This window comes from Vulpes lagopus, chromosome 12, assembly GCF_018345385.1.
Source record: "Vulpes lagopus strain Blue_001 chromosome 12, ASM1834538v1, whole genome shotgun sequence".
Lineage (NCBI taxonomy): Eukaryota > Metazoa > Chordata > Mammalia > Carnivora > Canidae > Vulpes > Vulpes lagopus.
Genome location: NC_054835.1, coordinates 45,113,924 through 45,132,804, shown reverse-complemented (window position 1 = coordinate 45,132,804; position 18,881 = coordinate 45,113,924). Strand labels below are relative to the sequence as shown.

At 49.1% G+C, this 18,881-nt stretch overlaps 1 protein-coding gene and 1 non-coding gene across 3 annotated transcripts in view; both read right to left on the bottom strand.

Annotated features, from left to right (window-relative positions):
• Positions 1 to 18,881, bottom strand: part of MRC2 (mannose receptor C type 2) — a 54,046-nt gene that overhangs the window by 21,774 nt on the left and 13,391 nt on the right. For both annotated transcript variants that reach the window (XM_041725346.1, XM_041725344.1), the window contains exon 2: positions 353 to 754. In XM_041725346.1, coding sequence (XP_041581280.1) covers positions 353 to 754 — 402 coding nt within the window. The remainder of the gene's footprint in view (positions 1 to 352; positions 755 to 18,881) is intronic.
• On the bottom strand, positions 5,991 to 6,097 carry LOC121474295. The gene has a single exon (XR_005983316.1). It is a non-coding gene; the product is annotated as a U6 spliceosomal RNA (small nuclear RNA).

Here is an 18,881-nt window from a genome sequence, read left to right as displayed (position 1 = left end):
TCTGGTTCCCGGTCACCCCTGCAAAATCGGGATCCAGACACCTATGGGAGTTAGGCTTGGGTCTCCCCTGGAGAGTGGGCCTGGAAGGGAATTTTCATTTAATTTTACGTTACACACTTTTGTACTGTTTGAGGTCTTTACAAGCATGTATTAATTTTGTAATTTCTTGAAAATAAATGCTTTGAAGTGAATTTTCTTAATTATTCCCAAATGTTTCCCATTGCAGTTAAAGATATGGCTCTGCCAAAGGTCCGCAGAGGCCAAAGGCCCTGTCACTCCTGCATCTCACAGGAGTGAGATGGCTCCAGTCCTCCTGACACCCTTCTCCCCTTCCCTGCAAGAAGCCTCTCACCATAGTAGGGCCTCGCACACAGATCCTCATCGCTGCCATAGATGCGCCACTGGCCGCTGCGGGTCTGGTCACCACGCTCAAGGCCACCAGCCTTGGACGAGTTGCCAGTGCGACCCCCCAGGAGCAGGGACAGCTGGTCACCCAGTGTGCGACAGTGCCAGCGGAGATTCAGTGCCTCCCGGTCACACTCGTACATGCCCAGGGATGCTGTGGTGTTGGTACCCGGCCAGCCTGTGCCCAGGCACTGCATGGTGCCCAGGTTGAAGAGCCGATTCCGGGAGACCCACTTCCAGCGCTGGGCAGGAAGACTGGCATTGCAGGATGAGGAGACTCTGACTTGCCCCCCCTGGGCCTCCAGGCAGCCCTGCAGTCCATGGCTGAAGATGACGAAGACATTGGGCTCTGGAAGGGAAGGCAGGACATGAAGCCATCACAGGAGTTCTCTGGGCTGGGCTGGCTCTTTTTTTTTTTTTTTAAGAGATTTATTTATTTATTTATTTATTTATTTATTTATTTATTTATGAGAGAGGCAGAGACACAGGCAGAGGAAGAAGCAGGTTCCATGCTAGGAGCCTGATTTGGGACTTGATCCCAGGTCCCCACAGGTCCCCAAGATCACACCCCAGGCTGCAGATGGCGCTAAACCGCTGCGCCACTGGGGCTGCGCTCTGGGCTGGCTCTTTTTTTTTTTTATTTTATTTATGATATTCACACAGAGAGAGAGAGAGGCAGGGACACAGGCAGAGGGAGAAGCAGGCCCCATGCACCGGGAGCCCGACGTGGGATTCGATCCCGGGTCTCCAGGATCGCGCCCTGGGCCAAAGGCAGGCGCCAAACCGCTGCGCCACCCAGGGATCCCTCTGGGCTGGCTCTTAATGGCCAGTGCCACCTTCAGACGCTGACCTTGAGCCTGGCGCCGACCCTGAGCCTGGCGCCAGGTTGCAAGCCTTCTCTCAGATGTTAGATCACCCAGTCCTCACCACCATCTCACTGTGCAGACCCTTCTAGGCAAGGCACTGGAATCCAGCCTGTGCCCAAGCACGCTGACTGTACGGATTAAGAAATCAATACTTCAACCTGACTGTACGGATTAAGAAATCAATACTTCAACGTATGGAAAGTAGATAGTGGTTGCTTGGGGCTGGGCTGGGGGTAATGGGAATGGGAAGTGACTGCACAGGAGTGCATGGTTTCTTTTGGGGTGATGAAAATGTTCTAAAGTTGGATTGTCATGATAGCTGCCAAATTCTGTGACTATAGTAAAACGCAATCAATTGTATGTTTTTTTTTTTTTTTTAAGATTTTATTTATTCATTCATGAGAGACACAGAAAGAGGTAGAGACACAGGCAGAAGGATCCTGGGACTCTAGGATCACACCCTGAGCCGAAGGCAGACACTCAACTGCTGAGCCACCCAGGCGTCCCTCAATTGTATGTTTTAAATGGATGAGTTATTTAATATGTGAATTATATCTCAGTAAAGCTGAGAGAGAGAGAGAGAGAGAGAGAGAGAGAGAGAGAGAGAGAGAGGGATAAAAAAGAGAAACGTGGTTTGGAGAAGTGACCTGCTCACAGTGTCACGCAGTCAGGAAGCAGACCCAGGCCTGACACCCATGTTTCACCACCTTCTACTTATTCCCAGGCTGCCACTGAAGTACACAACCCACACATAGAGGACATCCCTGTCACCAAGGAATTATTGCATCCATTAGCCACTAGCCTCTCAGGATAATTTCCATGTCTTAAAGGCATGAATCTGACTGCTAGGGTTCAAAACCCAGCTCTACCCCTTAATGTGTGACTCACACAAGTTGCATTTCCTCTCCGTGACTCAGTTTCCCCATCAGACTATTGTAAAGGCTAAATGAGAGAATGCATGTCAAGTGTTTGGAGCAGGGTGTGACACATGGTAAGAGCACTGTAAATTACTGTTGTTGCCATTACAATGGTTACTCTTCCATGTTATTACAGGTAGAGAAATTGACTAAGGGTATGAAATGATTTGACAAGTCATGAGGCTGTTTGGAGACGGAGCTGAAATTTGGCCCCGGTCTTCTGAGTCCAAACTCCAAGCTCTTTCTGTTCCACCATGGCCTTATCATCCCTCTTCAAGCCACTCTCTATGGCCCATCAGGATGCTTTTTGAAAGATGTAAATTAAGTTCTAAAATTTTTAAAAATGATATTGGAATGTTGAAGGTCATAGAGGAAACAGTGATGAATTCAGTGACATTATAGTTTTTTCCATGGCAAAAAATACCACAAGCAAAGCCAAAATTCCAATAGCAATAATATGTATAACTTATTGGTGGCAAATAGTTTATTCCCTAATATAAAAAGAGCTTCTATAAAAATATAATGAATTATGAGGAAAATGTCAACAACATATTCAAAAAAGATACATATGCACAGCTAAAAAATGAAATGCAATTGGCTCATAAATATTTGAAATGGGCTCACTCACAGTAAGAGAAAGAAATAACAAAAATCAAATAAGTCTCTTATCAAATAAGTCCTGCTTAAAGTCCTTCAAAGGCAATTCATCACTCTTCAAATAAAATTCAAACTTCTTACCATGAACACAAGATCCTACATAGTCTGGTCCTGCCTACCAGTCTGATCCTGGATCACACTATTCCCCTTTGCTCAAGTCACATTGCCCTCCTTGCCCTTCCTTGAACAGGCTTGGTACTTCCTTCTTTTCTTCTTGAAGATTTTATTTTTAGAGATGCCTGAGTGGCTGAGTGGTTGAGCATCTGCCTTAGGCTCAGGGTATGATTCCGGAGTCCCCGGATTGAGACCCACATCTTGGGCTCCCTACATGGAGCCTGCTTCTCCCTCTGCCTATGTCTCTGCCTGTCTCTCTGTGTCCCATGAATAAATAAATAAAAATAAAATAAGATTTTATTTTTAAAGTCATCTCTGTATCTAATGTGGGGCTCCAGCTCACAACCCTGAGTCTAAGAGTCGCAAGCTTCAGACTGAGCCAGCCAGGCACCCTTGGCTTGGTACTTTCTTGTCTCAATGCCCTTGCATGGTTTCCTCTGCCTGGTATTTGACTTTTTCAAAACAGTCATATCTTTATTTATTTTTTTATAACTTTATTTATTTATTTTTTATTTATTTATGATAGTCACACACAGAGAGAGAGAGAGGCAGAGACACAGGCAGAGGGAGAAGCAGGCTCCATGCACCGGGAGCCCGACGTGGGATTCGATCCCGGGTCTCCAGGATCGCGCCCTGGGCCAAAGGCAGGCGCCAAACCGCTGCGCCACCCAGGGATCCCTATTTTTTTTTTTAGACTTATTTATTTGAGAGAGAGAGAGAGAACATGTGCACGAGTGTTTAAGCGGGGGCGAGGGGGGGCAGAGGGAGAAGCAGACTCCCAAGGTGGGTTTCAATCCCAGGACGCTGGGATCATCACCTAAGCCAAAAGCAGATGATTAACCAACTGAGCCACCCAGGTGTCCTAAAGTCATATCTTTAAAAAGGCCATTCTGAGTTAATCTAAAGTAGCCACTCAGTTACTATCATATTACTTGATTGTAGTTCTCCTCACAGCATTTATTATTATCTGATATTTTTTTCTATATCTGAGTTATATCTGAGTCTTTGTCTACTGATTATTTTTTTTCTCTTGATTATGGGTCACTTTTTCCAGCTACCTGCAGGTCTAGTAATTTTTGTTACATATTGGACATTGTGGATAATGTTCTAAAGAGTCTGGATTTTTTTTATTGCATATGAGATGTTGTGGGTGACATGTTACAGGGAGTCTGAATTTTTTTTATCTTCCTGAAAAGAATGTTGAGTTTTGTTCTGGCAGGCAGCTAAATTACTGGTGGATCATCTTAATCTCTAGAGGCTTGGTTTTAGGTTTTACTAGGGTGGGGTTGTTTTGGTTTTGCCTGTAGTCTTAGGGTGTGGCTGTTGGCCTTGGGTTTAATCATAAGGTGAGACCCTTTTGCAGTTTCAAAGGAAAACCTTAGGCAGTTATCAAGCTCCTCTAACTTGGTGGGAACCTGAATTCCAAACGCTGTTCCCTCAGCACCAGGCAGCATCTAAAACCTCTGCCTCTCTGCTGCTGTTTCCTGGTGGGTTTCTTATTGCCTCACCCTGCCCAGACACAGTTTAGGAGTTGCCAGGGATTTGAGGAGAATTTGTAAGAGAACACTGTTATGGGTTCTTTCTTTCCAGGATTCTTCCTCTTGATTTTTAGCTTTTCTGGTAGCCCCAAATGTTGGCCAGTAAGATTGCCACTTTCTGTTTGAGGTCCTCAAATGGGGCAATGCTCTCAGGGGGAGACACTGCTTAATTGAACCTCTCACCACATCTGCTTCTTTCCTTTGGAGATTGTTTCCTCCCTGGCATCTGGCTGTTTTTGATTGCTCTCAAACCACTGTATTTTATATTATATCTTTTGTCTCTAAGTACCCTTGGCCAGAGACTTAGATTGGTGCCAGCAACCCTGCCATTTCCAGAAGCAGAACTCATTTTCTGACATGCTTCTATTTTGTGTGTCTCTCCTCTTGTTTATTTATTTATTTATTTTTTATTTTTTCTCCTTTTTTTTTTTTCTCCTCTTGTTTATAAGCCCCCAAGGACTCTCTCGGTCTTTTCCACTGCTGTGTCCAAAGCACCTATGACTCTGCCTGACACATAGTGCTTCATAAACACTGGATGAACACATGAATGAATGAATGAATGAACGAATGAATGAATCTCCTGCCTAGGTAACAATCACAATCAATCTGCCAATCTTTCTGTTCCTTGTCCCAGCTGCTAAATTGATTTTCCTAAAACATAGTACCTGCAGCTCCCTCAATGAGTGCTCAAAACACCATGGTAAATAGGCTCATGAGGCAGGGACATTAGTCGCTGTATTCCGCAACAACGCCAATGGGAGGGGCGGGGTCCTCACTGCCCCCTCCTCTCAACCTGCTTCTTCTCTTCCAGTTGTCCCCTGGAACCGTAAACTGTCCCCATGACTTGATCCAGGCCTGCCTGAGCCTACTCTAAGGACTGGCTATCTGATTCTCAGAAACTCCCCTCCAGTGAGGACAGTCAGTAATAACCGAAAGTGGCCCTTGGCAGGGGGTAGGAAAAGGGCCTGAGACCGGAAGAGGAAGAAAACAGTGCTTGCTTTTCTAGATTTTTCTCAGAGATGGGACTGGACAATGCAGCCCCCAAACGTCACAGGAGCCCACAGCAGCCCAGGGGGATAGAACTCTCACTCCCCTCCAACCAGAAAACCCACATATGAGCTGAAGCATTCCCACCAGGCCGCACAGCCAGAATAAGTGGCCAATGAAGGGTCTGAAAGAGGTCCATGTAAGTCAGGAGTGACAGTCCCAGGATCGGGCCGCCTGCCCCTCACTTGACAGGTAAGGAAACTGAAGCTCAGAGAGGGGAAGAGATTAGGACACCCAACTGCAATACTGTTTAAGGCCTCAGTTTCTTCCTCTGTCACATGAATGGGGCTGCAAGTCCCCTTCTTCCTCTGAGGTCCTAGGTTCTGGGTTCAAATCCATAGATCTCCCTGGGGCACCTACTCTGTGTGGCGCGTCCCAGGAAATGCCAGGGCCACGAAGAAACACATGGCACTGTCCTAGTGCCTGCCACGGGCACAGGAGCACATGAAGCCAACAAGTCCTTCACGAATTTGTGTGTCATCCTTGCGCAGGGGCCATGCTAATCTTCTCTGTATCATCCCAATTTTAGTATCTATGCTGCCGAAGCTAGCGCTAGCTTGAAGCCAACAAGTCCTTTTTTTTTTTTTTTTTAATATATTTTTTAATTTTTTATTTATTTATGATAGTCACACAGAGAGAGAGAGAGAGGCAGAGATACAGGCAGAGGGAGAAGCAGGCTCCATGCACCGGGAGCCCGACGTGGGACTCGATCCCGGGTCTCCAGGATCGCGCCCTGGGCCAAAGGCAGGCGCCAAACCGCTGCGCCACCCAGGGATCCCCCCAACAAGTCCTTAAAATCCATGTGTCTGGGGGCAGAGGAGGGAGCTGTGCCTTCTGGGGGCGGGGAGACTCTCTGAAGATGCTGAGGGTCTGGAGGAGGCAGGGGTGAAGGATGCACATCACAGAACGCCTTGGCAGCAAATGAGAAAATAACAAGGAATTTGGGAGCAGAGGGGAGGACTGCAGGAGATCTACAAAGCAAAGGGGAGGCCGAGGGGGATTCTTGGAGGTAGATCTTGGGGACTCGGCCAAGCTGGGGGCCGGGGGCTCTTGGGAGAGCATTTTCCACCCAGAGCTAGGGGTGTGCCTGGACCCTCGCAGAAAGGAGGCTCTTTCTCCAGAGCCCAATGCAGGAAGTGATGAGCCTGGCCCTGGAGGAGGTGTATATGCAAAGGGTGAGAGGGAAGGGCACAAAGGTGTTTCTGGAACAGACTGTGTTCTTCGCATCCCCGTGCTCAGCCAGTGCACAAGAAGCAGCACAGGAGTTCAGGGCGCAGAGGTCTGGTGTCCCCAACCTGGGAAGGACCCTCTGGTCTTCCCCACCCAGTAGCCTGAGGAGCATCGGGTGTCTTGGCAGGGAGTGGAATGCCTCTCACTAGGGTTGTGGTATGTCCTTCATCAAGGGCCAAGATGACCTGCATTTTGCTGGCAAGCACACCACGCCCAGCACAGTGCTGTGCACCAGGCTATGTGGCTCCTTAGATACTTGTTCCGTGAGTGAATAAATGAATGAATGAAACCGGGCAGGGAACTTTGCGTTGAGTGCATCCATCCAGTCACTCAACAAATTCGTATGGAGAATTTCACAGATGCCAGGCACGGTGCCAGGCGCCGAGAGTACAGAGGTGAGCAACAGAGACATAACCTGGTTCCTCCTGCCATATGATCTGGGAGGCCCTGGGCTCTGCATGGAAGATACGGAGATGGTAACAGAATCTATGAATATGAACCTCACTGAACTGCCCTTCGTCTCTGGCCTTGGTTTCTGCTTGCCCGATCAATTTCCCATCCCTTCCTATTATTATTTATAATTTTCTTGCGCTGGGCTCTGGCTACGTGAGCAGGCGCGAGGTCTCACTTGTGGCCAGTAGTCGCATCCATCCCCTGGCACAGAGATTGGGCATAGAACCCAAACAAGGCTAATCGGAGGCCTCCACTGGAATATGTGGTTTTCTTTCTCTGTTGAGATCTTGAAACTGGGGCTGCCCATGGCCACATTTCCTACCACGAGGAAAAGACCTTCTTGCTACAGGCGAGAACGGGGACACTACAGAGACACGGCTGAGCACTGGAAGGGGAGGAAGAGTGGTCATGCGCTGAACACTCAGTGCCAGACCCCGAGTTCCTGTGGCTCTTCCTCCAGCCTGTGGACCACTCTGGCTCATCAGCAGCCACATTTCCCTTTTGTGCTGACCTTGTGTGCACTGGGTTGCTGTCCTTGCAACAAAGAATCCTTACAAATACACAACCCTATGTCTTGGAGCTGGAGACTTTCTCCCAGCCTCCTTACTCCCCAGAAACTACCCTTCCAGGATTCCCTCTGACCCTCAGACCTGCAAATGAGCCTCCTGGGCTCATCAGAGGAGATGCCTGGAAGCCACGGCTTCACCCCATCCTCCTAATCACCCTTCTGGCTGCTCCCCCAGAGGCCTTCTCACTCACGCAGATGACAAGCTTATACTTGGTACTACAGGGGAATTAAACAATACGGCCTCTGGCCTCATGACATTTGCAGTGAAGCTCGGGAGGCAAAACTCGCAAAGCAATCCATGAAATAGTGACAAGGAACACATCAGTGTGCAAGACTGCCAGGTCCGATTCACACTGCATGGCTGGTGGTGAAGGTGCTCCACAGAACAGATTTTCCAGGTTATTAACATATAACAAGAATCCTGCTGCAATGTCCACACTTCCTGGCTTCTCAGACATCCAGGTCATCACTCTGGTCATTTGTGCCTGTGCTCAGAGGTTTACAGCTATGTGTCCTACATTGAGTAGCCCCTGTCTCCTCCCTGCCTGCTGACTGTCACTGTGGCCTCTCTTCCTTTCCCATCTGCTGTAAGGTACACGCAATGCTTTGGTGGAGTCCTGAGGCTAAGTGCAGAGGCTCAGAACTGTCTGTCTCTCGGGAGCAAACCTCTCAGCTGTCCCAGCAGCTTCTCGGGACTCAGTCCAGGAGCGAAGGCAGCCAGAGGTCTGACCTTGGATAAGACGGCTGCTCTCCATTACAAGTGCTAGACATCGTGCTGAAGGAAGCAGAGGGGAAGTTAATTCTCGCAGAGTGCCTGGCACTCAGCAGACTCTCAAATCTGCTGAATGAGAGGCACGTCAAACAAAAGCCCGAGAGGCACCCACAGGGACAAGAGCAAAGGAGGGTGTTCCACGGTGGGGGAATGGCAGGAGCAGAGACTGGGAACCCAGCAGCCAGCCTGGCTCAGCTCCTAGGGACCAACTGCAGGGACTGACTGGGTTTGGTCCCCGAGGGCATGGCAGGGTGACCTCCAACGCCAAGCCTCTCTGTAGTTGACTCCCCTCCTCAGGCCTCCTCAGGCCTCTTCAGGCCATGCAGAGGCAAAGGGTCATCCCAGGGAGAGCCAGGGGCCGCAGGGCCACCAGCCAAGAGGAGCAGCTGTTTTCAATAAGCTGCTTGGCCCTGAGGCCAGCCCTGGAAATGTCCCTGAGTCAGCAGAAGCTGCCAGCCCCACCCTGTTGAAGGGCCAACCCTGGGGACCCAGCACCCCACCCTGCCCCACCTTCTGCTAGAGGCTCTGTGCATGTCCCTGCACACATTAGACCTGTGTGGAGGAGGCGGGCTGGCCCTTCCCTAGCACAGGGCAGTTACAGGACACGAGGGCTCAATGCCCTGTCCAACTCTGCAATATCTCCACCCAGATCCCGGCTCTTGCGGGCTTCTGTCTCCCCTCCACCCTCCAAGCTTTTCACACTCTCCTCCCTCCTCCGGACTGCCCCTGCATTCCAGCCAGGCCAGACTGCCTGCTCTCCATTACTTAAAGTGCATGTGACTCCACTGGGCTCAGCCAGCCGCTGTCACACGGTCAGTGGTGTGTCTCTCCCTCCAGCCATGGTGAGCTTCCTCCATCACTTATTTCTGGAGATGCTCTTCTTCCCCCTTAAAATGTATGACATGCTCCGCTTCAGGAAGATGTTAAAGCAAACTCTGAGCAGGGAATGGGTGGAGAGGTGGGTTCCTCACCTCCACTAAATCAATGCAAAAGAAGGGTAATGTGAAGGGGGTGGTGGGAAACAGGATGAGACACAAATTTAAATCCGGAAAGGCAATTTTCACCCTCCCGGCAACTCTGCGGGGTCCCCTGGATCCCATGGGTGGTGCCAGCTGACTAGGGCTGGGCCCTGGGGCTCCCTGGCCCCATCCCTCCACTCTCGGCGATTTCGTGGTGTTTGATCTCCCCCTCTGCTGACTTTTGTCTCCTCACACTAAAGCATCATAATCTTATCGTCCTGTCCTTTCCCAGGCTCCATCTTGTAGAATGAAACGGGGTTGCCGCCAGGCCGCGACAGAAGCGGTCTCCAAGGATCTCCAAGCTCGGGTCCTCCAGGCTCCGGTCCGACTGGTCACTCCTAGGGAGCTCGTCCGCCCTTTCCCCAGCTCCCTGCGGCGCATTTCAGGGGCGGGCGACCCCTTCCTCCCTTACCCCGGGGCGGGGGTGGGGTGGGGGTGGTTCTGGGTGCTCGCCGCTGCTGCACCCCCCTCGGCCACGCACCCTCCTCTTCGGTGCACCGCATTTCTTGCCCACGGGCTCCCCTTTCGGCGCGCCCCCCACCTCGGCGGTGCGCACCCCCCCTTTGTGCGCCCTCCCCGCGATGTGCCCCCCCCGTCGGCGGCGCCCCCTCTCGGGGCGGCCCCGACCTCGGCCGTGCGCATCCCCCTCCCTCTGTGCGCCCCCGCCCCCGTCGGCGGCGCCCCCTCTCGGGGCGGCCCCGACCTCGGCCGTGCGCACCCCCCTCCCTCTGTGCGCCCCCCCCCGTCGGCGGCGCCCCCTCTCGGGGCGGCCCCGACCTCCGCCGTGCGCATCCCCCTCCCTCTGTGCGCCTCCCCCCGTCGGCGGCGCCCCCTCTCGGGGCGGCCCCGACCTCGGCCGTGCGCATCCCCCTCCCTCTGTGCGCCCCCCCCGCGATGTGCCCCCCCCCGTCGGGGCGCCCCCTCTCCGCAGCGACCCCAGAGCGCTTGGGCGCCGGGCCTCCCGCCCCCACCCCGGCCGCGAGGTCAGCCGCTCCCCAGCCCGCGCGGCCCGCAGCCCCCGGCGCCGTCTGCTCGCCCGAAGCCAAAATAAACACGGCAAAGCCACTTCCTTCCCCAGGGGGCCGCTTTCACCGGGACGGGCGGCTCGGCCGCGGCAGGAAGCGCTTTCGGGGCTGCACCATCCAGCCCCGCCGACGCGCCCGCGCCGCGCCGAAGGCAGGACTAGGGACTGGGGCGGGCGGGCCCGAGGCGCAGAGGTCCCCGGCCCCCCGCGCCCCCGCGCCGCCCCGGTTCTGTCTGTCGGAGGAAGGCCGGGACGGAGAAGTTCATACCGCCTCTGACAAGGGCCCCCCAACAGCGCCAGGTTGGGTACTCCATACCCGGCCGACTGAGGATGAATAAATAAAGGAGTGAGAGAAATAACTTATTAGGAAATTCTCAGGCAAATTTGGGGATAGTAATATTTTTTAAATTTAGTTTTGGGGGGCACCTGGTGGCTCAGTGGTTGAGCAGCTGCCTTTGGCTCAGGTCGTGATCCCCGGGGTCCTGGGATGGACTCTGCAGGGAGCCTGCTTCTCCCTCTGCCTGTGTCTCTGCCTCTCTCTGTGTGTCTCTTGAATAAATAAATAAAATCCCTAAAAAATAAAATTTATTTTGGGAGCTCCGGGTAGCTCTGTGGGTTGAGTCTGGGGCTCTTGATTTCAGCTCAAGTCATGATCTCAGGGTTGGTGAGATCCCGCCCCATATCTGGCTCCCTGTTTAGCAGGAGTCTGCTTCTCTCTCTCCTCTCCCACTCATGCTCTCTCTCTCTCAAATAAATAAATCCTTAAAATTTAGTTTTGACCAAGTGGCTGCAGAGGCGTGTGTGCGGGTTGGGGGAGGGGGAGTAACCTAAATCTAAATCATTAGAAGCCCCCATGCTCACTGCACAATCAACAGAAGAAAGAATTTCCTTTGGGCCTTTCTCTGTTTTCCAATTTTCCACACTGAAATAATTTTTTATTTATTTTTTAAAGATTTATTTATCCGAGAGAGAGAGAGAGAGAGAGAGAGAGAGAGGCAGAGACACAGGCAGAGGGAGAAGCAGGCTCCATGCAGGGAGCCCGATGTGGGACTCGATCCTGGGTCTCCAGGATCACGCCCTGGGCCAAAGGCAGGTGCTAAACCTCTGAGCCACCAGGGCTGCCCTGAAATAATTTTTTAAAATGTAGATACCCACTCACGAAATAGAAATGTGTAGAGAATTATGCTGAATGCAATGGTTTGTTTGTTAGAAATTGAGGTTTCAAATATAAACCTTCGATTTACTAGAAACATTTTGTGAACAATTTCCAGATAACAGTCTTTCAAATAATACTTGAAATACGATCGAGATTTCCATTCCACTGCACAAGAGGACCTTACTGGCCTCTGTCTCTGGCCTCTCCATGTGCTGGGTGTTTGCCTGGCATGGTCTGGACTCAATAAATGTTTGTCAAGTGACAAAATGAATGTGAACCGAGGATCTTAGAATTCATCTTGTCAATCCTCTAGAATAGTAAAATCAAACACAAACCATGATCAGACTTGAAAATTCTCTGTGCAGACAAAACCAGTGTAGTCATACGAGCAAAGCTTAATTTAGCTTATTGGCAACACAACCAAAGCTAAACTGAACTGGATAAATACTTATGTCTCTGAAACATCATAAGCAAAACTTAAATGGATCCCCAAAATTGATATGAGGTAACCACAAACCAAGTCCTTTTCTTTCTTTCTTTCCTTCATTTTTTTAAAAGATTTTATTTATTTACTTGAGAGAGAGAGAGCGAGCATGAGCAGAGGGAGAGGGAGAAACAGATGCCCCGCTGAGCAGAGTCTGACGTGAGGTTCATTCCCAGGACCCTGAGACATAACCTGCGCTGAATGCAGACACTTAACCGACTGAGCCCCCCAGGGACCCCCAAGTCCTGTTCATTAAAAAAAATTCTAATATTATAACTAGTCACTGTGAAGAGTAAACACTTACTGCCTCCACACCATCTAAACTGCTTTATAACAATCTACCTGAGAGCCTCATTCCACGTTTTGGTTTGAATGCTCCAGGTTTATAATCTGTTTGGGGTGTGTACAAGAAACTTTTACTAATTATACTTCAGTGATTCATTGGCTTTACTTCTGCTGTCTTCTGAACCTTTGACAAGAATGTGGAAACAGAAACATAGAAAGCTTCAGTGACTTGTCCAAGGATCCTCATGCAACTGGAAACATGACCTTTTCATTTGAACTAAAAGTTGTTAAAGTCCCAACAGCACAATGCCAGGATTTGCTTATATAGGAGGATTGTGTACTTTACTGTCTAATATTGAGAATGTAAAGAGGAGTTCACAATAATTACACCAGTGCAACAAGCTTGAACCAGACCTATCCCATGCAAACTAGGACTTAAAGTCACCCTGTACTTTAAGAGACACAAATAATGATGAGGTTTACTGTGGGGTTGCTAGGTACCAGTGCCGGGTTCCAAGGCTTAGAGTGACCCTCAGAAGTAGGTACAATTCCCATTCCACTTGACAGATGAGGAAAACAAGGTATTAAATGAGAGACCAGACATCTTGACAACACAGTGGATAAGGGGCAGAGCTCAGATGGGAGCCCAGGAGGACGGGTTGCAAAGCTGAGCATCAAACAACTGTTCCAGGTGCTTTGTATCGATAAGCCACAGCCGAGTTATATTTGGTCTTCACAATGTGCGAAAGAAAAGAGAGCCAACAGGGATCCCTGGGTGGCGCAGCGGTTTGGCGCCTGCCTTTGGCCCAGGGCGCGATCCTGGAGACCCGGGATCGAATCCCACATTGGGCTCCCGGTGCTTGGAGCCTGCTTCTCCCTCTGCCTGTGTCTCTGCCTCTCTCTCTCTCTGTGACTATCAAAAAAAAAAAAAAAAAAAGAAAAAAGAAAAAAAGAAAAGAGAGCCAACATTTAAAACTCAAGAGACTGGGATGCCTGGGTGGCTCAGCAATTGAGCATCTGCCTTGGGCTCAGGGCATGATCCCGGGGTCCAGGACTGAGTCCCACATGGGGCTCCTGAGGAGAGCCTGCTTCTCCTTCTGCCTCTCTCTCTGTCTCTCATGAATAAATAAATAAAATCTTAAAAAAAAATAAAACTCAAGAGATTTCACATAATAAAAACCTGGATTTCCAGTTTCTCTTGGCACCAGGAGGCTTGACAACACTGAGCCAGTGTACCCATAGGCAGCCAGTCCCCATTGGTGGGTGGAGCTACTCACTGAGAGGGGGCTCGATAGCTTGCCACAGTCCCCACCCATCCCTCTTGTAAGCCCCTCAGCCCCCACCCCAACACTGAGGTGAGATGAGAGAGGCCATATATTATCATGCTTCCATGACTGTTTTTTTTATTTTATTTTTTTATTTCTGATAGTCACACACAGAGAGAGAGAGAGGCAGAGATACAGGCAGAGGGAGAAGCAGGCTCCATGCACTGGGAGCCCAACGTGGGATTCGATCCTGGGTCTCCAGGAGAGCGCCCTGGGCCAAAGGCAAGCGATAAACCACTGCACCACCCAGGGATCCCCCTCCATGACTGTTTTTAGCAGAGAGGAGAAACATTCTATCTCTATTAAGAATGACCAGAGGGCTGTGCCTATTTCAAAACCAAAAATAAAAAAGGGAGAGGGTCCTCTAAATGAGGCTCCGCAGGAACCACCATGTCCCTGTGACATTCCTTTCACGAGACATTTCTGAAATAAAGCACACCAGGATTCTGAGAAATTATGACACGTTTCATAACAAGCTCTTCCTCTACTCACTGGCAATTTCTTGGCCTTCTGACCTGGCAACATCCAAGGATGACTTGTTTGGTTCTAAGAGCAGAGCATGACACTCTTTAAAGTTAACTGAGTTTGGAATCTTTTAGCTTGGGAACCTTCAGGATCTCCCTAAAACTACATGCTGGAGATTAGACACTTGTTGACTTCTACAATGACAGGCCAACAGGACCTTACACCTCCTGGAGGCGCCACAGTGGAGGGGTCAGGAGGGGAGCCCCGGAATCTATACCCACCCAGGTTCGAGTCCCTGTGTGGGTCCCGGGACCAGCTGCCTCACTTCGAGCCTTACTTTGGGGAGGACACTAATGAGGCCCATCTTCTGGGTGTCTGGGAGAATTCAGTAAGAAAACACTTCAAGATGCTCTGTACCTGGTAAACACTCAGTAATGGAAGGCCAGTACTACTATTTGATATTTAAGTAAGAGCTTTAGTCCTGACTGGCGCTGTGAGCTCAAGAATCTGTTTGTCTCACAGCAGAGAGCCTGGGAACCAGGCTTAGCAGACACTGCTATCTGGATGAGAGGAAACGATAAGAGGAAATAAGGCCAAGAACTTGAGTGTTTAAGCTGGTCTTCAAGAGAATTAAAAGAAAAATAAATTCACAGTCCAGATGTGGAATCCTTCCCCCAGTTCCCATGGGTACCTTGGCAACTGCCATTTGCTTCTGGCCTTTGGACTTCTGTACCCCTCCCCAGGTGTGCTTGGAAGGGAGATGCAGGAAGAAGAGTGTGCCAGGGCAAAATGTGTGTATGTGTGCGTGTGTGGGTCTCTGGGAGAGTCAGGGCAGCGTGGGGTGTGCTCTGCTCCCTGCCACATCCTGGTTCTGCAGAAATAAACTCCAAGGCCAGTTGTAAAGGGAAAATGAGGTCAGAAAATAGGCAGCCAGAGGGGAGAGTGTGGAAGGAGGCCGGATAGCGCCTATACTGCTTGGCCTGGCAGGTGCAGGACAGGAGCGCAGAGGCTGCATGAGATCCTCTCTGGGGCTCTGGTAGTCATGCAGCTCCATGGCCCCTTACGTACAAGAAGGACCAGAGGATGGGAAATCTCAGACCTAGCCTGGGAGTACGAGTTCTGTCATTACAATCTAAATGACCTTAGGGGACTCTATTTTCTCACCTGTAAACTGAATTATAAAATACCCTCCTTGCCTCTTCACAGACTCCTGGAATACTGATGTGATTCTTTTAGGGTCTGTCTCTCCCATTAACCAGTTCCTTGAGAACAGGAGCTGTGTCTCATCCATGTGTCTCCTGGTGCGGGACACACAACAGGTGTTCCACACGTGTCTGCTGAGTTGAATTGGACCGGGGGGGGGGGCGGGGGTTGGAAACCAAGCTGCACTATGTCCTATGGGTAAGGGCTTAACATCCTCTAAATTATACCCTCCTTTAAAACTGATCTACGTATGGACAATGAACCGAAGGCAATAAAGGAAACACAAAATTATTTGTTGTGCCAGGAGGTTGGGATTATACATAACTTTTGACTATATTATTTTTTTAGACTTTATTTATTTGACACAGAGAGAGAGAAAGGGAGAGACAGAGAGAACATAAGTAGGGGGGAGGGGCAGAGGGAGAAGCAGGCTCCTCGATGAGCAGGGAGTCCAATGTGGAACTCAATCTCAGGACCCTGGGATCATGACCTGAGCTGAAGGCAGATGTTTAACTGACTGAGCCACCAAGGCGCCCCTCATTTAACCACACAGCATTATTTGTAATAGCAGTGACTGGGGGGGAATGTCCAACAATATGGTGTTGACTAAGTAACCTGAAATACACTCATGCGATGGAACACTATGCAGACAACAGAAATACACCTTTAAAAGAGAATCCAGACATGGATAGAGGTTCATATTCTGATTAAACAAAAACCAAATGTGGGGGTGCCTGGCTGGCTCAGTTAGAAAAGCATGCAATTCTTGGTCTTGGGGTTGTGAGTTCAAGCCCCGTGTGGGGTGTAGAGATTACTTAAATATTGAAAAAAAAACCCGAATGTATAATATGATCTCCTTTCTATTTTCTTTTAAATCAAGGGAAATCTAGAACAATATTTTTGCTTTCTTGTTCTTGAGTGTCCAAATTGCCTGAGGAGGAATGCAAGTGCCCAGGCCCTGCAACAGAGCTACCAAATTAGAACCTCAGGGTAAAGGAATATCTGGATTGTAATCAACATTCCCAGGTACACACGAATTCTAGAACCACTGTATACACACTGTCAACAGTGGTTATCACTGACTTATGGGATAGCTGATTTTTTTCACTCTTCTTTGCATTTTTTTTAAGATTTTTATTTATTTATTCATGAGAGACAGAGAGAGAGAGACAAACAGACAGACAGACACAGGCAGAGGGAGAAGCAGGCTCTATGCAGGGAGCCGGATGTGGGACTCGATCCCGGGACTTCAGGATCATACCCTGGGCTGAAGGCGGCGCTAAACCGTTGAGCCACCCGAGCTGCCCTCTTCTTTGCATTTCCTACAATGAACATGTTTGCTAATTTAAAAAAGATTAGAGAATATGCCTGTGCGTGTCTGTCCTTTGTTTCAAACTTAACCCTAAGTGACCTCAACTTATATGTGCAAAGTTCTACATTAAACTCAGCCTATCTGTAAAGGGAAGTTAAAGGAATGAATCAAGAGATGCTCCCCAAGAGAATCTATAGATGGGAGACACTACACACCTAGTCATGTGCCAAGGAGTAGAGACCCCTAACAACAAAGAAGCTGGGTGACTCCAGAGGCATTAAACTGATGTGAATCAAGCCACCTTCCCACCTTGCATCAGGATCCCCATTAGTCTGCAGGTCCAATGTGCTATAAGATGCATACAGGGGTATCCATAACAATGAAATGAGAAATGACCCAAATGGCCAATAAGGGATAAGTTATGGTACATCCATACAATGGAATCCTATCCAACCAATAAAAGCATTGGGTGGAAATATATTGATGTATCGGCACATGAAAGAATGTTACAAAACAACATGAAAACATGTCAAGTTTCATAAAGGAAGAGGAGTGGGAGGAAAGGCAATTTGAACTTTTTGTTTTTAGATTTTGTTTATTTTAGGGAAAGAGAGCAAGGAAGAGGGAGGAGAGGCAATTTGAAATTTTTTTTAGATTTTGTTTATTTACTTGAGAGAGAGAGAGAAAGAGAGCGCAGCCCCGGTGGTGCAGCGGTTTAGCTCTGCCTGAAGCCCAGGGTGTGATCCTGGGGTCCCGGGATCGAGTCCCGTGTCGGGCTTCCTGCAGGGAACTTGCTTCTCCCTCTGCCTGTGTCTCTGCCTCTCTCTCGTTCTCTCTGAATAAATAAATCAATCTTTAAAAAAAAAAAAAAAGAGAGAGGTCCTGTGAGCAGTGGGAGGAGCAGAGGGAGAGGCACAAGCAGACTCTGTGCTAAGCACGATATGAGGCTCAAGACCCTGAGATCATGACCCCAGCTAAAACCAGGAGTCAGAAGGATACTCTCCAAAATGTTAACAGTGGTTGTTTCTTAGTGATGAGATTTCAAGTAATTTTTCTTTTTTGGTAAATTTTCCTATTATTGGGATCCCTGGGTGGTGCAGCGGTTTGGCACTTGCCTTTGGCCCAGGGCGCGATCCTGGAGACCTGGGATCGAATCCCACATCGGGCTCCTGGTGCATGGAGCCTGCTTCTCCCTCTGCCTATGTCTCTGCCTCTCTCTCTCTCTGTGACTATCATAAAAAAAAATTCCTATTATTTTAATTGTATGCTATAAATAAGGACAAGTTTTTATAATTATGAATAAGTATTTTTTTTAAATTTTATTTATTCATGAGAGACACACAGAGTGAGGCAGAGACACAGGCAGAGGGAGAAGCAGGCTCCATGCAGGGAGCCCGATGTGGAACTAGATCCCGGGTCTCCAGGATCTGGCCCTGGGCTGTAGGCTGGTGCTCAACTGCTGAGCCACCCAGGCTGCCCCATGAATAAGTATTTTTTAAAGTGATCTCTATGCCTTATGTGGGGCTCGAACTCATGACCCTGAGATCAAGAGTCACATGCTCTAGGGAGCCAGCCAGGCTCCCGCAAATATATTATCTTGAAGAAAAAAAAAAAAAAGGAATATTGTCTTTTGGTAGCCTTATTTAGGTTCACTTACTGAAGCTTTCCACACATTTAGATGTGCTGCTAAGGGCCTAGGGAAGGCAGGAGAGTTAGAGAAGATGGGGGGAGCTGAAGGGTATTGTCATGAGCCTTCCCATGAAGGCAAGAACCTAATCTGACCACAAAGGGCTTTCTATACCTTACTAAAAAGACCACGCGTGTGGAGGGCAGGAAGATTAGAGAGACATTTCCCACATAAAAATAAAAAAAGTAAGATTTTTTTATTTTTAAGTAATCTCTACACGCAATCTGGAGCTCAGATTCACAACCCTGAGATCCAGAGCCACAGGCTCTGCCTACAGAGCCAACCAGGTATACCCCAAATGAAAATGTAAAGTGAAAAACAAATGGCAAGAAAAACGTAAAATGAATAACAAAT